This window comes from Cynocephalus volans, chromosome 6, assembly GCF_027409185.1.
Source record: "Cynocephalus volans isolate mCynVol1 chromosome 6, mCynVol1.pri, whole genome shotgun sequence".
In the NCBI taxonomy this organism is placed as follows: Eukaryota; Metazoa; Chordata; class Mammalia; order Dermoptera; family Cynocephalidae; genus Cynocephalus; species Cynocephalus volans.
In genome coordinates, this window is record NC_084465.1 from 132,010,243 (window position 1) to 132,031,205 (window position 20,963).

General features: G+C 39.1%; 1 protein-coding gene across 1 annotated transcript in view; it reads right to left on the reverse strand.

Moving 5' to 3' along the window:
• Window positions 1-20,963, reverse strand: part of USP6NL (USP6 N-terminal like) — a 119,595-nt gene that overhangs the window by 39,129 nt on the left and 59,503 nt on the right. Inside the window, exons 4-5 of the mRNA XM_063100511.1 lie at window positions 19,928-19,967; window positions 2,839-2,919 (exon numbers count right to left, since the gene is read on the reverse strand). Of these exons, the coding sequence (XP_062956581.1) occupies window positions 2,839-2,919; window positions 19,928-19,967 (121 nt within the window). The remainder of the gene's footprint in view (window positions 1-2,838; window positions 2,920-19,927; window positions 19,968-20,963) is intronic.

Below are 20,963 nucleotides of genomic sequence, written 5' to 3' on the forward strand. Positions count from 1 at the left end.
CTGTTTCACACCAAATTGGAGCATATATGTTATCAAATGATTTTAGCATTATAGTTATGGCAGAGTGCTTTAAAAGGATACGTCAAAGAAGCAGTTCTGTTAAAATCTCTCTTAATGGGAACTGCATTAGCCAGAGTTGCTGTCAGGATAATAGCCTAGTAGAATTGTTCATTTTTACAGAAGCTTACATATTTTCATAGATATATGTACACTAGAAGAACATAAAGCCATATAATTCTACAAATATTTTATTAGACACAATGTGAGATTAAAGTGTAGGTGCAATGCATTGAAATTTATCCTGTAATTACCATTTGCGCAACCTGTCCACAAAGACATAAGGTAAAGTAGTTGTAAACTTTAGGCCAATCTGAGAGACAGCATAATATTAAACAAGAGATGTTGAAACTAATATTCTACTTTGAATTGATTCCTCTTAAAAACATCTTGAGTTCTAAACCCAATGCTAAAAACAGTTAATAAAATCAACAATCCAAAATGAACTCACTCCTGATGAAAATAAAACATGAGTACGACTAAGGATATTTAGGATATTCAAAAATGATATTAGCTCTGTGAGATATCCTATGACAAAAAGATTTCCATGGCTAAATAAGGTTCACATAATTTAAGGTCCCTCTCAAGAACTCCTATCACCCAGTACAGTATTAAAGACCAAGGAGTCCTATAGTAAAGAAATCTGGCTTAACTTTGGTTAGCTCTGATTTTCCCAACTTTATTTAATCAGAGAACTCTTTTCTCATTTAATAATAAGCAACACTCACTGACTGTATAGTAAGTGTCAGGCACTATTTATGTGCTTTATATAAATTAACTTCTTTACAACCCTAATGAGGTAGGTAGTATTATTATCCCCATTTTACAGATAAGCAAACTACAGCAGAAAAAGGTTAAATATCTTCCCCAATGTTACACAGCTAATAAGTGGCAGAGCTGGGGTTTGAACCCAGGATAGTCTGGCTCCAGCCTCCACCCCTAAACCATTAGACTATATTGCTTCTATATAATACCTATTAGAACCCAAGGAACTGATGCTCCCTGGAATTCTTGTTGGCAAATGCTGACACACAATAATTGATATCCATACAAAAAGAGGGAAAAGGGCCAAGCCCGTGGCGCACTCAGGAGAGTGCAGCGCTGGGAGCGCAGCAACGCTCCCGCCGCGGGTTTGGATCCTATATGGGAATGGCTGGTGCACTCACTGGCTGAGTGCCGGTCACGAAAAAGACCAAAAAAAAAAGGCGGGGGGGGGGGGGGGCGGGGCGGGGAAGGATTACATAGAAAAAATGTATAAGGAAATAGACAAAAATCCTAACAGTTAACTCAGTTGTGTTTTGCTGGAAGGACTATGAAAGATTTGTTTCCTTTAGATTTTTTTATTGTCCAACCTTCCTTCAAAAAATTAATAGCAGTAGTTAACATTTACTGAATATTTACTACATGCAAGGTACAATGCTAAGCGCTTTACATGCATTAAATCATTTCCTTTATCCCTTTGAAAATGGGCACTATTATCTCCATTTTACATATGAGGAAACTGAGGTTTAGATGTCAGCAGTTCCCAAAGTATGGTTCACGAGATCAAAACTATTTTCATAATAAAACCAAAATGTTATTTTCCTTTTTCACCGTGTTGACTTTGCACTGCAGACAAGCAATGGTAGTAAAACTACTGGCACACTGACAAATCAAGGCACCAGTAGTGGACTAGGAATCATCATATACTTTGTTCATAGTTTCTTAAAAAAAGGTCAGTTTCACTTAAAAATGCCCTCCTCAACGAAGCAATAAAAAGTATTAATTTTATTAAATCTCAGCCCTTGAGTATAGACAGGTCTTATCAACATTCTGAGTGATGAAATGGGAAATACCTCTATATACTTCTGCTGCACATCAAGTACAAGAGTTGCCTCAAGACAAAGCACTTATGATGACAGCATTTGAATCATGATCTCAACCAGCTCCCTTTTTTCATGAACACCGACTTACTAACCAACTGTGGTTGTTCAGATTGGGGCATTTGGCAGACATATTCTCAAAAATAACTGAAGCAAGCCTGTCACTTGAAAGAAAATGACTGACACAGTACTTGTGGCCATTGGTAACACATGACCTCTCAAGCAAAAATTAGAACTTTGGAAAACTTCTACCACCAGGAACTTGACACCTTCTCACTATTTAAAGACTTTTCTAATGAGACTGGTGGTGATATTAGAGTATGTGTATATTTTCCTCAATTGGTTTAAAACTTAGCACAGACTCAATTCAATGCAGGGCAAAAAGGGTTTTTGTGTGTGTGTGTGTGTGTTGTTGTTGTTGTTGTTTTAAGAGGAGTTTGCTAGAGCTTTTGGAGAAGGAGATTGCTCCTGCTTCAGGGAAAGCTTTCAGAAGGCAGCCCTGTCTCTCTGAGCAGAGTAACATGTGCATATGAATGAAGCCTGGAACTGCTCCAATGCTTCTGACCCCAAAGGGAGGCCAACCCCAAGATGAAGCCAACACTGTAGAAGGCAGAGAAGAGATGGCAGAAACTAAGTCACAGGAAACATAATTTGAGCAGCTGAATTAAACCACTCTTGAATCCCATCCTGCCTCTGGACCATCCAATACATCCTCTTAATTGTTGAAGACAATTTGAATTGGGTATTCTGTTACAACATAAAGACTCCTAATTTGAGGTATATCACTAAATTAAGTTAAACCAAACTCTCAAAAACAAATATGAATGTACCACTCTTATAATTAAGGAAAAAACTCTGCTGGGAAAATCCTTATTGATTTTATATAGTTTCACATAGAAATAACATTATTTCAAATTACCTTTTCGGTGTTCTTGTATTTTTCCCATCCTTTTAGCATTTTCAGCCATTTAGTAGTTCTTTCTATTTCCAGGTGCTTTTGCTAAAATAAAATTGAAATTCCTTGTTACTGTTTGAGGCTTCTTTACTTACAAATTATAAAAAAAAAAAAAAGAAAGAAAGAAAATACTACTAAAAAAGAGCTACCAAAAAAGTCATGCTACATTAGATAGCAAATATCCTATCTAACTTTTTTTTAGTTGGATAATACTAGACTTGTATCAATAATATTCCATAGCTGAAGTTAAGACTCATAGGAAATGCTCCATTTAGGTAAAGACAGAGAAAGGTACTGTTTAAATTCTCTGACACTTTAAAACTAACTACTGAATATCCTTTAAACAAAAAGGAAATTTTTAAATATTTTGAAATATCTTTTATGAAGCAACAAAAACTTAACTTCAAAAGTCATTTAATCCTCTTCTTTCACATTTTACTGAATTCTAGCATATTAATGTTTTCAGTGGCAGGGTTGGTTTTTTAAAGGAGAATTGAGTTTTATTTATTTACTTATGAAATAGTTAATATATAACTAGCACTGTGGTAGAGAAAAAGTACACAAAAACAAGTAAGTAATGGTTGCTGCCCTAAGGAATATCAGTATGCCTAGGGCAACTGACATGGAAATACACAGCACTGAGGCAGGTGCTCTGACAGACACAGGAAGGGGAGCAGCTGGGAGCAGTCAAATCTACCTAGGGATGTCAGAGAAAATGAGCCCTACGTGAAGAACTGAAAGATTATTACGGTTGTAACCAACCGCAATGTTAGAAAGAATATTCTGGGCAGCATGGGAATACATGTATTTCTGAGATCATGCAGCACCGTCGGGGGCTGAAAGTCATTCCAAAGGGCTTACAAAAGGAAGCATCAAAGACAAGGCTGCTGAAGCAGGCAGGGGTCTTGTATGTCACACTAAATTGAGATTGGGACAAAGGTGAGACTGGGGGAGTTGAGACAGAAAGTACCGTACTCTGCACTTCTTTGGTTTCCAGGAGGAGGGATATTTTCCTCTATGTACTCAGACCTGCAAGTGCAGTAAGTATGTGACTAACAAGCAAGGAAAATAGAAGACTACACAGGAAAGAACACAGCTCTGAGTATTCACTTCATACTTAAGGATGTATAATCATCCCCATTTTACCTATCTAGTAAGTGACAGAGGAAGGGTTCCAAGCCAGACAGGTTGGCTCCAGGACCTGTACTCTTAGCATACTCTTAGCTACCTGTCCTGTGTCTCGCTTCCTTCCTGTCCTAGTTCAGGCAATCAATATGGCTTCAAACAGGCAGGCATTTTGTTGGCAGATGGCACATGCCACCAACAATACTTTTAGATCTAAAAAAAGTATAAAATCCCAAAGAAAATCCTCAATTTAGGAAAAGATTCTCACCAATGAGAATATTCTTATAGAATCTTATTTTTAGGCATATTTTAAAAACTCTTCAATTAATTCTTAACTCAAAAGTTTTTGATGGGTTTTTCACAATAAAAGTTGATCACTTGAGAGTGAAAGATACTCTGTTATAATTCCCATTTTCAAAGGGCTAAGCATATTCTTCATTATATTATTAGTGATAAAATGTTGCAGATGGTTCCAGAAACATGTTTAATTTTAAAACTCGGTGGGGCACTGAAATCTAATTAATGTTTCTGCTAAATGTGACTTCAGAGAAGCCCAAGCTGTGAAAACTTAAGATTGATCTAAGTTCCCATTTGGTACTTTTTGTTCTTCTGCCCCCACCCCCACCCCCCACTTCTTCAAAGCTTAATCTCTTTTTCCACCAACAGGAAAACACCAAATAATTCAAGCCAACCCAAGAGTATAATAACATACAGTTTGCCAGGAACGACCCTGCTGAGATCTAGCAGGTCTCTTGCTATCTTTTATTTTTATGATTATGAATTCTCAACAAATTACTTTAGGAAGTGGTCGTTCTTTTATTTTTAAAGCACACTTTTGTATCCTAATGCTTATCATAAATAATATTAAATGCTATACATTCTCACACTTTAAGGACAAAACACACACACACCCATCATTTTAAGAACCATTAAGTATGTTTTTCTTTGCCCTACAGGAAAAAAAAAAAAAGCTTGGGAAAAGCTCCCAGGTAATTCAATCAAGTTTAAACGCTAACTCCATAATGCTGTCAGTTCAACTATACCAGACTTAAATGCACATGAAATCTATAATTCATGAATAAAATATACTTTCTAGTAATTATTTTGAAGAACTAAAAATATGTGACAAATGTGAACGTTAAGTGCCCTAGAAAAATAGACTAAGAAACATAATCTTTCCATAGACTCAACAGCCCCCAGACAAAACAGCGTAACAGAATCTCCACCTAAAATTTCAATAGATACTTTAAACTCGACATATTCAAAACTATTTCCCCAAACATGCTGCTATTACCCTTCTGTTCCCTGACATCACTAACTACTAAGTCAATCAAACTAGAAATTTAAAGTTGTTTTGAGTCTCTCTTTTATCTTACTTCCCACACCCAAACTATACTCTGTTGGTCCCACCTTCTGTCTCTCACTTCCATCCTGTCCTGTGCACTGTGCAGGCACTCATATTCCTGGATGAAAACAGCAGCTCCTCCCTGGTATTCCTGTCTTCAGTCTAGCCTTCACACTGCCACCACAACTTTCCAAATATGTTACAGTTTAAAATCCCTCAATGGCTACCCTTTATTCACAAATAAAATTCAAACTTCTTAGCATAGCATACATGGATGGCCCTTCACAATACGGCCCCAACTTACCTTGCGGTTTCACTTCCTGCTACTTTTTAATTTAATTTAATTTAATTTTGTCAATATACAATGTGGTTGATTATTGTGGCCAATTACCGAAACCTCCCTCCCTCCCAACAATGTCCTTTCTGTTCACTTGTTGTATCAATTTCAAGGAATTATAATTGTTATGTCTTCTCCCCCCCCACCCCCGGTTTTTTCTGTTTAATTATTTATTTTTAGCTCCCACAAATAAGTGAGAACATGTGATATTTCTCTTTCTGTGCCTGACTTGTTTCACTTAATATAATTCTCTCTAGGTCCATCCATGTTGTTGCAAATGGCAGTATTTCATTCGTTTTTTATAGCAGAGTAGTATTCCATTGTGCAGATATACCACATTTTCTGTATCCACTCATCTGATGATGGACATTTGGGCTGGTTCCAACTCTTAGCTATTGTAAAGACTGCTGCGATGAACACTGGGGAACAGGTATACCTTTGACTTGATGATTTCCATTCCTCTGGGTATATTCCCAGCAGTGAGATAGCTGGGTCATATGGTAGATCTATCTGCAATTGTTTGAGGAACCTCCATACCACTTTCCATAGAGGCTGCACCATTTTGCAGTCCCACCAACAATGTATGAGAGTTCCTTTTCCTCCGTAACCTCGCCAGCATTTATCGTTCACAGTCTTTTGGATATTAGCCATCCTAACTGGGATGAGATGGTATCTCAGTGTGGTTTTGATTTGCATTTCCCGAATGCTGAGTGATGTTGAGCATTTTTTCATGTCTGTTGGCCATTCGTATATCTTCTTTTGAGAAATGCCGATTTAGCTCTTTTGCCCTTTTTTTAATTGGGTTGCTCGTTTTTTTCTAGTAAAGTTGTTTGAGTTCCTTGTATATTATGGATATTAGGCCTTTGTCAGATGTATATTTTGCAAATATTTTCTCTCACTCTGCTGGTTGTCTTTTAACTCTGTTAATTGTTTCTTTTGCTGTGCAGAAGCTTTTTAGTTTGATATAATCCCATTTATTTTTCCTTTGGTTGCCCGTGCTTTTGGGGTCATATTCATGAAGTCTGTGTCCAGTCCTACTTCCTGAAGTGTTTCTCCTATGTTTTCTTTAAGAAGTTTTATTGTTTCAGGGTGTATATTTAATTCTTTAATCCATTTTGAGTTGCCTTGAGTGTATGGTGAAAGGTATGGGTCTAGTTTCATTCTCCTGCATATTGATATCCAATTATCCCAGCACCATTTGCTGAAGAGGCAGTCTCTTCCCCAGTGTATAGGCTTGGTGCCTTTGTCAAAGATCAGATGGCTGTAGGTGTGTGGGTTGATTTCTGGATTCTCTATTCTATTCCATTGATCAGTGTGTCTGTTTTCATGCCAGTACCATACTTTTCTGGCTATTACAGCTTTGTAGTATAGTTAAAAGTTAGGCAGTGTTATGCCTCCAGCTTTATTTTTTTTTTTGCTCAGCATTGCTTTGGCCATGCGTGGTCTTTTGTTCTTCCATATAAATGTCTGGATAGTTCTTTCCATTTCTGAGAAAAATGTCATTGGAATTTTGATAGCGATTGCATTGAATTTGGGTATCACTTTGGGTAGTATGGACATTTTCACAATGTTAATTCTTCTAATCCAAGAGCATGGAATATCTTTCCATCTTCTTGTATCTTTTCTAATTTCTCTAAGGAGTGTTTTGTAGTTCTCATTATAAAGATTTTTCACATCTGTGGTTAACTCAATTCCTAAGTATTTTATTTTTTTGGTGGCTATTGTAAATGGGCAAGCTTTCTTGATTTCTCTTTCTGCATATTCACTATTGGAGAATAAAAATGCTACTGATTTTTGTGTGTTGATTTTGTATCCTGCTACTGTGCTGAAATCATTTATCAATTCCAACAGTTTTTTTGTAGAGGTTTTAGGCTGTTCGATATATAGGATCATGTCATCTGCAAACAGGGACAGTTTGACTTCATCTTTTCCAATCTGGATGCCCTTTATTTCCTTCTCTTCTCTGATTGCTCTGGCTAGTACTTCCAACACTATGTTGAATAGGAGTGGTGAGAGTGGGCATGCTTGTCTAGTTCCTGTTCTTAAAGGAAAAGCTTTCAGCTTTTCCCCATTCAGGATGATATTGGCAGTGGGTTTATCATATATGGCTTTAATTATGTTGAGATACTTTCCATCTATACCTAACTTATAGAGGATCTTTGTCATGAATGAATGTTGAATTTTATCAAATGCTTTTTCAGCATCTATAGAGATGACCATATGGTCCTTGTGTTTGATTTTATTAATATGGTGTATCACATTTATTGATTTGCGTATGTTGAACCAACCTTACATCCCTGGGATGAATCCCAGTTGATCGTGGTGAATAATTTTACATATGTGTTGCTGTACTGTTTGCTAGTATTTTAGTGAGGATTTTTGCATCTATATTCATCAAGGATACCGGCCTGTGGTTTTCTTTTTTAGCTGTATCTTTACCTCGTTTTGGTATCAGGATGATGTTTGCTTCATAGAATGAGTTTGGGAGATTTGCCTCTGTTTCAATCTTTTGGAATAGTTTGTAAAGAATTGGTGTCAATTCCTCTTTGAATGTTTGGTAAAATTCTGCTGTGAATCCATCTGGTCCTGGGCTTTTCTTTGTGGGGAGCCTTCTATAACAGCTTCAATCTCCTTTATTGTTACAGGTCTGTTCAGATTTTCTGCGTCTTCTTGGCTCAGTTTTGGGAGCTTGTGTGTGTCCAGAAATTTATCCATTTCCTCCAGATTTTCAAATTTGTTGGCATATAGTTGTTTATAGTAGTCTCAAATGATTCTTTGTATTTCAGGTATATCAGTTGTAATATCACCTTTTTCATCTCTAGTTTTTCTTCCTGGGGTCTTCTCTCTTCTTTTTTTAGTTAGCCATGCTAATGGTTTGTCAATTTTATTTATCTTTTCAAAAAACCAACTTTTTGATTCTTTGATCTTTTGTATTGTTTTTTGGGTTTCAATTTCATTAAGTTCTGCTCTGATCCTAATGATTTCTTTCCGTCTGCGAACTTTAGGTTTGGATTGTTCTTGTTTTTCTTTAAGGTGAAGTGTTAGGTTGTTCACTTGCCATCTTTCCATTCTTCTGAAGTAAGCATTTAATGTGATAAATTTCCCCCTTAGTACTGCTTTTGCAGTATCCCACAGGTTTTGGTATGATGTATCATTATTTTCATTAGTTTCAATAAATTTTTTGATTTCCTGCTTGATTTCTTGGACCCATATGTCATTAAGTAGAATGCTATTTAATTTCCATGTGTTTGTATAGTTTCCAGAATTTCGTTTGTTATTGATTTCTAATTTTAATCCATTGTGGTCTGAGAAAATACATGGGATAATTCCAATTTTTTTGAATTTGTTGAGACTTGATTTGTGACCTAATATGTGATCTATCCTGGAGAATGATCCATGTGCTGATGAGAAGAATGAATATTCTGAGGTTGTTGGATGGAATGTTCTGTAGATATCTGCCAAGTCCAATTGGTCTAGAGTATTGTTTAGATCTTGTGTTTCTCTGCTGATTCTTTGCCTAGATGATCTGTCCAATATTGACAGTGGGGTGTTCAGGTCCCCTGCTATTATGGTATTAGTGTCTATTTCCTTCTTTAGGTCTAATAAAGTTTGTTTTATAAATCTGGCTGCTCCAACATTGGGTGTGTATATATTTATGATTGTTATGTCTTCTTGATGGATCAATCCTTTTATCATTACATAGTGTCCCTCACTATCTCTTTTTATGGTTTTTTAGTTTAAAGTCTATTTTATCAGATATAAGAATAGCTACTACAGCTCGTTTTTCTTTTTTGTTTGCATGGTAAATCTTTTTCCAACCTTTCACTCTTAGTCTATGTGAGTTTTTATGGGTGAGGTGGGTCTCTTGTAGGCAGCATATAGTTGGGTCCTCCTTTTTAATCCAGTCAGCCACTCTGTGTCTTTTGATTGGGGAATTTAAGCCTTTTACATTAAGAGTTGTTATTGAAAAGTGTTGATTTATTCCTAGCATTTTATTGATTATTGTTTTGATGTCTTAGGTGTCTCTTGTTCCTTTCAGATGTACTGTTTGTTTTCGGTATTTGTTGGTTCCTTGGGTTGTAGAGAGCCTTTCTGTTTGTTTGTTTTCTCTTCATGAATGCCATTTTTATTATACTAGTGGGTTTTGATTTTCCTTGGGTTTTTATGGCAGTGGTAGTTATTTTTCAGGTACCAAACCCAGTACTCCCTTGAGGATTTCTTGTAAGGGTGGTCGTGTGGTGGTGAACTCCCACAATTTTTGTTTGTCTGAGAAATATACTATTTGCCCTTCATTTTGGAAGGATAGCCTTGTGGGGTAGAGTATTCTTGGCTGGCAATCTCTGTCTTTAATATTTTGAATATTTCATCCCATTCCTTTCTGGCTTTTAGGGTTTGTGATGAAAAGCCTGATGTTAGTCTGATTGGGGCTCCCTTATATGTGATTTGACGCTTCTCTCTTGCAGCTTTTAAGATTCTCTCTTTGTCTTTGAGTTTTGCGAATTTGACTATGACATGTCTTGGAGAAGGCCTTTTTGGGTTGAATACGTTTGGGAATCTTTGAGCTTCCTGAATCTGAAGATCTGTGATTTTTTCTATACCTGGAAAGTTTTCTGCCACTATTTAGTTGAATATGTTTTCAATGCAATCTCCTTTTTCCTCCCCTTCTGGAATACCCTGACTCGGATATTTGAGTACTTAAGGTTGTCTGATATCTCTCTCAGATTTTCTTCAATGCTTTTGATTCTCTTTTCTTTTTTTTTTTTTTGTCTGCCTGTGTTATTTCAAACAGCCCATCTTCAAGGTCAGAAGTTCTCTCCTCTAATTCCGCAAGCCTGCTGGTTAAACTCTCAGTTGTGTTTTTTCTTTCGCTGAATGAGTTCCTCAGTTCGGCAAGCTCTGCTACATTCTTTTTCAGGGCATTGATTTCCTTGTACATTTCTTCTTTCAGGTCCTGTATACTTTTCCTCGCTTCATCATGTTGTCTAGCTGAGTTTTCTTGTATCTCATTCAGTCTCCTTAGAATTATCACTCGAAATTCCTTGTCAGACATTTCAAGGGCTTCTTGTTCTATAGGATCTAGAGCTTGAGAGTTATTACCCTTTGGTGTTGTACTTTCTTGATTTTTCATATTTCTGGTATCTTTTCTTTGATGGTTAGTCATTGTGGCAGGGGTTTCACAGCCCACAGGTTTGACACTATTTTCTGACTAGGATGTTGCTGGGGTTGCCAATTTGGTATGGCTACCTCAGTGTCTGCTCAGTTGGCCACTAGTGCCTTGTGTGTGTGGTTGCCTCAGGTCTTGGGCCTCTCTGGGGAGCCACCTCTCTGGTCAGCATGCACTCGGCCAGCCTGCTGGGTCACGGGGCGGTACCGTAGGGTGTGTGGTCTCTGCCGAGCTTCCACCTCCCCTGCTGGACATCTCCCTGGTCTGCACGCACGGGGCCAGGCTGCTGGGATGTGCAGAGGCACCGCAGAGCGTGTGGTCTCTGTGGAGCTTCCGCCTTCCCTGCTGGACAACTCCCTGTTCCGTGCGCACTGGGCCAGGCTGCTGGATCGCAAGGCGGCAGCACTGCAGGGTGTGTGGCCTCTGCGGAGCTTCCGCCTCCCCTGCTGGACGACTCCCTGCTCTGTGCACACTAGGCCAGGCTGCTGGATCACACGGTGGCACCACTGCTGGGTGTGTGGTCTCTGCGGAGCTTTCTCCTCCCCTACTGGATGACACCCTGCTCTGTGCACACTGGGCCGGGCTGGGGATGGAGCCGGGTGGCAGCGGTGAAACCTACCTGCTGGATCGTGCGGCGGCCCCACAGGTGCATGTGGTCTCTGTGGAGCTTTCGCATCCCCTGCTGGACATCTCCCTGCTCCGTGTGCACTGTGCTGGGCTGCTGGATTGCGCAGCGGTGGCACCACAGAGAGTGTGTTCTCTGCGGAGCTTCCACCTCCCCTGCTGGATGTCTCCCTGCTCCGTGCGCACTGGGCCGGGCTGCTGGATCATGCGGCGGCAGCACCACAGGGTGTGTGGTCTCTGTGGAGCTTCCGCCTCCCCTGCTGGACGTCTCCCTGCTCCGTGTGCACTGGGCTGGGCTGGGAATGGAGCCAGGTGGCGGCAGTGAAGCCTACCTGCTGGATCATGTGGCGGCAGCCACACAGGGCATGTCGTCTCTGTGGAGCTTCTGCCTCCCCTGCTGGATGTCTCCCTGCTCCGTACGCACTTGATGTTTTATTTTTATAGTTGTAAATTGGTTGATTTGTGGGAGAGAGTGACACTGGGGACTGTCTATTCTGCCATCTTGACCAGAAGTCTTGTTACTTCCTGCTACTTTTATGATCTGGCCACACTGAACTATTTGTCATTCCCAGCACACAATGTAGGTTCATGCCTCTCTGACCAGTGTTTGCTTTCATCAGCCTGTGATGCTCTTCCTCACTGTCACTTGGCAAAATTCTACGCATCCTCTCAAGACCCAGGTCGAATGTTCAAGGTTTGGTACCTCCTCCCAAATGCCTCCATGTTCCAAGCAAAATTTACTATTTCCTTGGCATTCAATAGCATGAACTAATGAATACAGCTGGCCTGTATTCAAATCAAAGTTCCGCCCCTTCCTATCTATTTCACTTGAGGGAAATTACTTAACCTTTCTGTACCTTAGTTGTCTCACCTATAAAATGAGGATTACTATGATTATTGTTATAGCACCTAATATGTGTTCTAGTTGTGTTCTATGTGTTCTAGTTGGGCTAAATGCCCAAATCTATCATTTATTATTAAACTCCATGATTACAGGGACCACATCATATATTCATCTTTTAATTTCATCACCTAAAGCAGTGATTGTTATATAAGGAAAGTTAAACAAACATTTTAAAATTAAATGAAATTTACATAAGAAAAGACAACTGAAAAGTACTGTGACGCAATTAATAGCACTCTGGGGTCTCAAGATGATGGGCTGGGAGGTGAATGAATATGAACAGACAGACCAAAATCAGAACATTACTTGTGATAGCGGTTTGGTCACCATAATACTGAAGTAAGCCAGAGTGAATTACGATAATATCTCTTACATGGCATAATGGTAGAAATGGTATCATTTCATCATGTTGGTAACACTTTTCAAAGTGCTGCCAAAAGGCAGAACTACTGATGTTAAAAGTCAAAATTGATATTAAATAATTCTGTTGGTTTCATAAACATCTTCTCTCTTTTTATTTTGAAAAAAAATTTTTTTTTTTGTCTTTTTCGTGACCGGCACTCAGCCAGTGAGTGCACCCGCCATTCCCATATAGGATCCGAACCCATGCGGGAGCGTCGCCGCGCTCCCAGTGCCGCACTCTCCCGAGCGCGCCACGGGCTCGGCCCTATTTTGAAATTTTTAAAGCTACAGAAAAGTTGAAAGAATAGTATGATATATACTTGAATATGTTTCACCAAAATCCACCAATTAAGAACCTTTTGCCAGATCTCATTTACTTATATTGTTTTTCTTGGGGGGGTCTTTCTTTTCTGATCCATTAGAAAATCACATACATGAACATTTCATCCATAATTTCAAGCATGTATTACCTAAGAACAAAAGCACATTATCTTACATAATCACAATATCATTATTACCCCAAAGAAATTTAGAATTGATGCATTATTACCTCATAAACAATCCATATATCAAATTCCTCACTTTTCCCCAAAATGTTCTTCATAGCTGGTTTTTTTTGCGGGGGGCAAGGGTTTTCAGGATCCAATCACAGATCATACATTCCATTTACTGGGGTGTCTCTTTAGTTTTCTTTGATCTAGAACAGTGCCCTTGCCTTTTCCTGCCTTTGATGGCATTGACATTTTGAAGAGTCCAGGCCATGCTATCTGGCTTTGTTTGAGTGTCTCCTTCAGATTTTGGCAGGATTATTACCTGATGAAACTGTGTCTTTCCTGCCACATCACATCAGGAGCACATGATGCCAATTTGTACCATTATCAATGATGCTACAGTTTGATAACTTGGTAAAGGTGGTATTTGTCCAATTTCCCCATTGCTAACAGAAAAATTTCATTTTGTAACAAATAATCTGTATGGTAGATTTTGGGACAGTGTGCATATCCTGTTCCTTAACAACTCTACTGAATGGTCTCACCATCCATTGATATCCCTGCCTGAATCAATTTGTGACTCTGGTGTTGGTAAAATGGTGTTTGGTGTTTTTCTAATTCTATCATTCCCTTTATATTATTAACTGACATTATTAAGTTTTGACATTAAAATTTTTCCTTTCTAGCTCCTCCCCACTTTTAATATCACTATGTTCTAAACAATTATTTTATTCAATGCATTATAATCCTTTATCATCATTTTTTTTGAAGCTCAAACGGTCCCAAATTTGGCCAGACTGCTTCCTATCTGATCAGAGATTTCTCCCTTTCTAATCAGTTCTTTTGACATCCCCTATTAGTCTTTCACCACTTCTTTGTTTTCTTGCACAAAATGATTCTGGCCTACCTTACACTTTCCCTATCCCAGACCTGGAATCAGCCACCACTTTAAGAAATTGTGCTTCTTTTTAATGGGGAATGGTATTCAAAAACTAAGATGTAGGCACTGGATATGCTCATGATTGCAATTTTTAAAACTGTATAGGAGACCCTGGCATAAGAAAATTCTACTCCTCTCAGAATGTCAGAACAGCATATATCCAAAGGAAAATAATGCAGAAGTCTTTGTTTCCATCCTACAGTCCTTTCGCTATCTATTTCTCCATTACCTCTACTGGCTAAGAAAATGGTACATGGTTGTGTACTTTTCTTCCCATGAGTTGTTCTCAGGGAAGGACTAAACTTCTGTTTTAAGTTTACAATATGATACCCAATTGTCTTAAAATCATGTTGCCTCCAAGTCAGAACTGGCCACTCTTATTGGGGCAAGGAGGGTGTAAGGACTGAAACTGGAACCAATATCATCTTTGTTACCTCTCAACCTCCAGGGACCTGAGACTACATTTTTAACCCTATGTAGGATCAGATGAACAGTAAATATTCAACAACTGCTTGTTGAATCACCCACACAGCCTGTCTTCCATCTGGTCCAAGGTCCTTCCCACTATTAACATGGTCAATAATTCAGACAGTAAAGGCTACACATATACACAATGCATGGATGGATAGTAAACAGCTTTCCCTTCTAGAATAAGAAATCTTAGAACTTTGCTCAAATTCAAGTCTTCAGATATTTTATGGCTCTCCTATTTGAATATCAATGTGATACTGTGATATAATTACAAATACATTCTTGGTCTAAAACCCTTGGAATTTCCTGGGTGATAGGAGCATTGTTTGTTCTAATGAGGTGACTCTTGGTGGGCTCCTGGATCAGCTTCACACCCCCTCTTCTGGGAAGGGGAGAGGGGCTGGAGATTGAGCTGATAATCTATCATGCCTACATGATAAAGCCTTCATAAAAGTCCCTGAACCACAGAGTTCAAAAAGCTTCCAGGTTAGTGAAAGCGTGGAGGTCCTGGGAGCGTGGGGCACCCAGAGAGGGCATGGAAGCTCTGTGCCCCTCCCCATAGCGTGCCTAATGTGTCTCTTCCATTTGGTTGTTCCTGAGTTATAACCTTTTACGCTAAATGCGTAATAGTAACTAAAGTGCTTCCCTGAGTTCTGGGAACCATTCTAGCATATGATCGAACCTGATTGGGGGGAGGGGGGGGTGTGGGAACCTCTCTGACTTACATACAGCCCATCAGTCAGAAGCACAGGTGACAATCTGGGGCTTTCAATTGGCATCTGATGTTGTGGGCAGTCTTGTGGGACTGAGCTTTTAACCTATGGGGTCTGTACTAACTCTGGTTAGTGTCAGAGTTGATTTAAACTGTACAACACCCAATCAGTGTCCACTGGAGAACTGCTTGGTGTTGGGGGAAAACCCCACACACATCTTGGTGACCAGAACTGTTCTGTGCTGTACTCAATACAAGGGTAGGAAATAATTTTTTCCTTCTCTTACAATTTGTTTTTGCACCTTATACAATTGGGACGCATGACTGAGGATGCTGATGGGAGTCACACATGCCTAGACCTCACCAGCAGAGGTCAGGAGAGGACAAGAAGTACAAGAAGGAACATATCTTTTTACAGAACACCTTGACATTGGAAAGTTTGTTGGTCATGTATTTGGAGTAAGATTTCAAACCACATAAAATTAAGATATAGTTTTTAAAGATATAAATAGGCTTCCATATTCTGCATACCGTGAAAAATACTGCACTACATGAGGGAATAGCTGAATTTATGAAAATTTGTAGTTTTGCATATCCTTTCCTCCTTATTAAAAACATCAATAAACTCAAAGAAATGATATAGTACATTATTAAAATTGTTCTCCACAGAATAAATATAAGAAGTGTGTTTGTTTATTTGTTAAGTTCCTGTTTGGGGGAATCTAAAGCACTTTGCAAACACCAACACTAACCTATGAGGGACTGCATACTACTATCCCTATTTTAAGCAGAGAACTGCCTTATGTAAAATAACACATCAGCAAAGCTGGAACTAAAGCCATAATTACTTGACCAGGCATTAGTGTACTTGTCTTCCCAACTGGCCAGAAGTGCATGCTTCAAGTGTATACTTTGTAAAGACAGTAGACTTCAGCAAGGCTATCCTTTCCATTGATTTCACTCCATTATTATACAACTAAAATTTGTTGTTAGTTTCCTAGAAATGGCAGAGTTTGGTCACTAGGACTAGGAAGTCACTGTAGAATATATAACCTTAACTTAAAACAGAAAAACTGGGGGGAAATCTTGATAAACTAAAAAGTTTCTAGCCTTAGGACTGCTTTGCATGTGTCTAAGTTCTTATTCCACTTTAAAGAAACCAAAACTAAAAGGCAGATCACACAATGTGAAAGCAATTTATGCATGAAAGGCCTCATGCAACCTCAATCAGCAGCCTCAGAACCCTGCCCCAATAAATGATTGATGAATGAATGTAAAACTATGTCTTATTTTAAAATAAATTGTTACTGTGTGTATAGATCACTTTTTAGTAATTCCCTATTATAGTAAACTCTGTGAAGTAAACAACCAACTTATTGTAAGCCTAATTAGATTGGGAAAGAGGTCTTTTATTGTACAGGCAAGTCTTTTAAAAAACAAAAATTTTAAAAAACAACCACCCTCAAGCATGCACTTTCCACTGCGCTGTCTTATATTTCTTGTTTTCTTCATGGTCACATTTCCTGAATCATCGAAAACACTGGTTTGAAGACTTTGGGACTTTCAGGACTAGGAAAATACAAAAAGGGGGAGGGAGGCAGTGGAGAGAGAAATCAGTACTGGGTTGCCAGATTTTTATTTTGCCAAACATGGATATCTTTTGTTAAAAAACAAACAAACAAAAAAATCTTCCAACTCTTCTCTCCCTAAGGACTTTCCCTTCACTGTGGATGAGATGGGAGCTACCATAACGTTCTGATCAGAGGGTAACAGGATCTTACTTATTTTAACAAGATCTGTCTGTTTTGGTGAACAGACAGGCCAAGGGGAGGAAGGGGCAATGGCAGAGCAGGAAGATAGGAAGCCCCAGAAAGAGATGACAGCAGACCAAGCAGCAGAAGTGGAGATGGTGAGAACTCATCAGATTCTGAATTCATTTTGAAGGCAGAGCTTACAGGATTTGCTGATGGATGACACAGACATAGGGTATGAAAGGTCAAAGACAACTCAGAAGATTTTAGACTGAACATCTACAAGAGTGGAGTTCCCATTTACTGAGATGGGGAAGTTTGTTAATGGAATGAATTTGAAGAGAATAATAGACACTCCAGCTTGGACACTGGTTTGTTAGACACCTAAGTATATCCACAAGTTAGACAACTATGTCTAGACACTGAAGTATATATGTACAAGGACATACAAGTCTGGGGTTCAGAGGGCCGGGTCATCAACATGTAGTTGGCATTTAAAGCCAAAAGATCACCAAGGAAGAAAGTACAAATAGGACTGAGCCATGAGGCACCCCAAAGTGTAGAAATTAAGGAGAAGAGAAGGAACAAGTAGGGGAAACTAAGAAAGAGCAGCCAGTGGGAAGAAGAATATGAGGAGAGTATGGGGCTCTAAAGATGAAAGAAGTGCAGGAGAGAAAAGGAAAAGAGACTAGAGACCCTCCTTCAAGGAGTTTTGCTGTAAGGGAAACAGAATCAAGGCATCAGTTGAAGAAACGGGGTCAAAAGAAGATTTTTTTTAAACTGAAGTAATAACAGAGTGCACTCTGGGGAGAACAATCAAGCAGAAAGAGGAAGAATTCAGGAGACAGGGGGAAGAACAGCTAGAGACATGTCCCTGAATAAGCAACACATGTGCTCATAGTAATTAGAGCAGATAGGAGAAGGCAAGAAGGAGAGGCAGGAGCTTGTGGACATTTGTCTGAGAGCTTCTATTCTCTTATAGGAAACAAGAAGCAGGAATATCAGCTGAGAGAGGATAGAGAAGGAGGTGCTGGAGATCTGAGGAGGAAAGAGAAGTTCAAGTATTTGAAATCGGAGAGTATGTAAACAGTGTGATATCCAGGCAGCATTAATGGGCCAGTTGAGGTTTGTGATCATGAGTTTACAGTAAAACCAGTTAGCACAGTGGTGTGTCTTTTTCCAGGTGCACTTAGCCATGCAGGTGCAGGCACTGAAGAGGCAGAAAGCTGGCTTGAACTAGGGTTGCAGTTTAGCCTAAAGGAAGCAGGCAAGGAGTTGAAGGTATATGCAAGGGATTACAATGGCCACAACAGGATTTAAGCTGGGGGAGAATAGGGGAATGAAAACACAAGTATCCACAAGTGGCATCAGTCAGTCAGAGGCAAGAGTGGGAGCTAAAGATTAATGGATTCAGGGCTGGACAAGAGAGGGAATGGTCAGAGGACAGGACCAAATCTTCATGTGCCCATTCGAAGTGGACCAGAGGCAGAATTCACAAAGTGCTTGCCATTATTTATCACTTCCTTCTCATTCATTCCTTGGCTGTGCAGAGCCCACCTTCCCTACCACCAGCACCACTATTTCATTTCACTACTCCTATGCCCCCGAAAGCCACCCATAATCTCCCACCTATTGTCTCACTTGACCTTCCTCTAGTCACTGGACAGTGAGCTTCTCTTAGGCAGAAACTATGTCTTATCAATCCTAATCAATCTATGCAGTGCTTGATACACAGTCGTTACTCAATCACATAGCCTTTAAAAGAAAAATATTCCTTTGCCAAAACATCTAGGTTATGATACTGAGAGAGAACCAGGCAGTCACAAGAGAACTCAACTGTGGGGAATGCCTATAGGGATCTTTATATACATAAAATGGCAATTTTGTCCACATGTTAAGGTTTTCCAACAGTTTGGATTTTCAGAAAATTGTGATCCTAGAAAGATTTGCTAAAATATTTTTAAAATATCAATTTCACCTCCGTTATTAGAAACTCAGCCCCTTCCCCACAAACAGACACACACTGAGATCAGTCCTGATTGATACTCTTTCCTTCTACAATTCGTTTTTTGGTACAGAGAGAAAAAAAGAAAAAAAAAAAAAAACGGGGAGGGAGAGAGAGAGACAAAGCAACCTTAAAGCACAATCTCTACTTCTCATACACACCCAGGTGTGGAACCAGCTCCTTGCTATCATAATGAGGAAAGGTTAAAACAAAAGTTGATAGGTTTACTGTGTAACACTTATCTAAGTCCCTTAAATGGTAATAGACTTAATTTGACCACAGAAAATATTTTTTGTTGCTGTTGTTTAAAATCTCGTGGAATAGTTATGTTCCAAAGAGCTACTGGTGTGAAATGGTGCTTTATTAGCCAGAGAATGTATGAAAAACACTTTTGAAGCTTTTCAAACACTACCTGCCCAGGCTCCTGCCGCAGAGAGGCTGATTTGGGGGCCTGGCACCTGTACTAAGATGGGGCCTGGGCACCTGTACTCTCCAAAGGCTCTACGTTCTGAAGCATGCCTACACTGGGACCACCCAACTTCTCTGGTATCTGCTACCCTCACTTACTTTCAAGTATCTATCAGAATCTCATAAAATCACCTAAGGTTACTCTATTATTAGTTTAATTACTTTCCTAGAGTGATATAATTAGTGTCAAATTCTAACAATGCCTATACCATTTACATGTAATATGGCACCTAAAATCATAAAGGTAGTAGATTTTGTTCCTCTAATAAAGGCAATTCACCACTAACTATAAATAAATGAAGAGATGGACTTACCCGTTCCACCGCTGCATTATGATATGGGAGCTCCTCCTCACTGCACAGGAAAAACAATATATGTAAAATAACTGAAATCACAGCAGACTTTTAAAAATCATATACCTGCAGGTACACATGAAGTACAATACTTGTCACAAGAGTTACATAAGCCTCTATTCCAATGAATTCAATATAAAACAATAGCTGTTCTCTAACCACAGTTTCCCCTATCTTCAAATCTCCAGACCTACACTGCAGTACAGTAGCCACTAGCCACAGGTGGCTATTTAATTTTCATTATAAATTAAAATTAAATAAAATTTAACATTGCATTAATCAGTTTCACTAGCCACAGTTTGAGTGCACCAAAGGCACGTAGCTAGAGACTGTCACACTGAACATTTCCATCACTGCAGAAAGTTCTACTGGACAACCCGGATCTAGATTGGGAGTCAGCAAACTTTTTCTGTCAAGGTAAATATTTAAACAGTAAATATTTGGGGCTTTGTGGACCATACAATCTTTGTCACAACTACTCAACTTGTGTTGTAGTGCAAAAAACAGACACAGTCAAGCTTGCTATCTCAGTTGGTTAGAGCGTGGTGCTGATAACACCAAGGTCCAGGGTCTGATTCCTGCGCCAGCCAGCCACCAAAAAAACCAGCCACAGTCAATATGTAAATAGAGTGTGGCTTTGTTCTTACAAAACTTTTACAAAAACTGGTGTGAGCCAGATTTGGGCCACAGGCCCAACCTCTACTCTAGACCACCACCTCCACTCTTGGTTCAAACTATTGCCTATATAAGTGTCTAAAGAATTAGCAAAAGGGAAAAAACTGCCTCCAATGGATATGTGAATTAAAAAGAAACTTGCACAGTACAACAGATGTTTCATTGTCAAAGCTTCAAGAGATGATTTTTGTAAATATACAATAAAAGATCAAATTCATTTCTCTGATACAGTACACTTAATATAAAATCTTTAATACAAAATACTCTGAAACTTACATCAACTGTCCATAGTAAAACAACAATATGCTCTCCATAAAGAAAG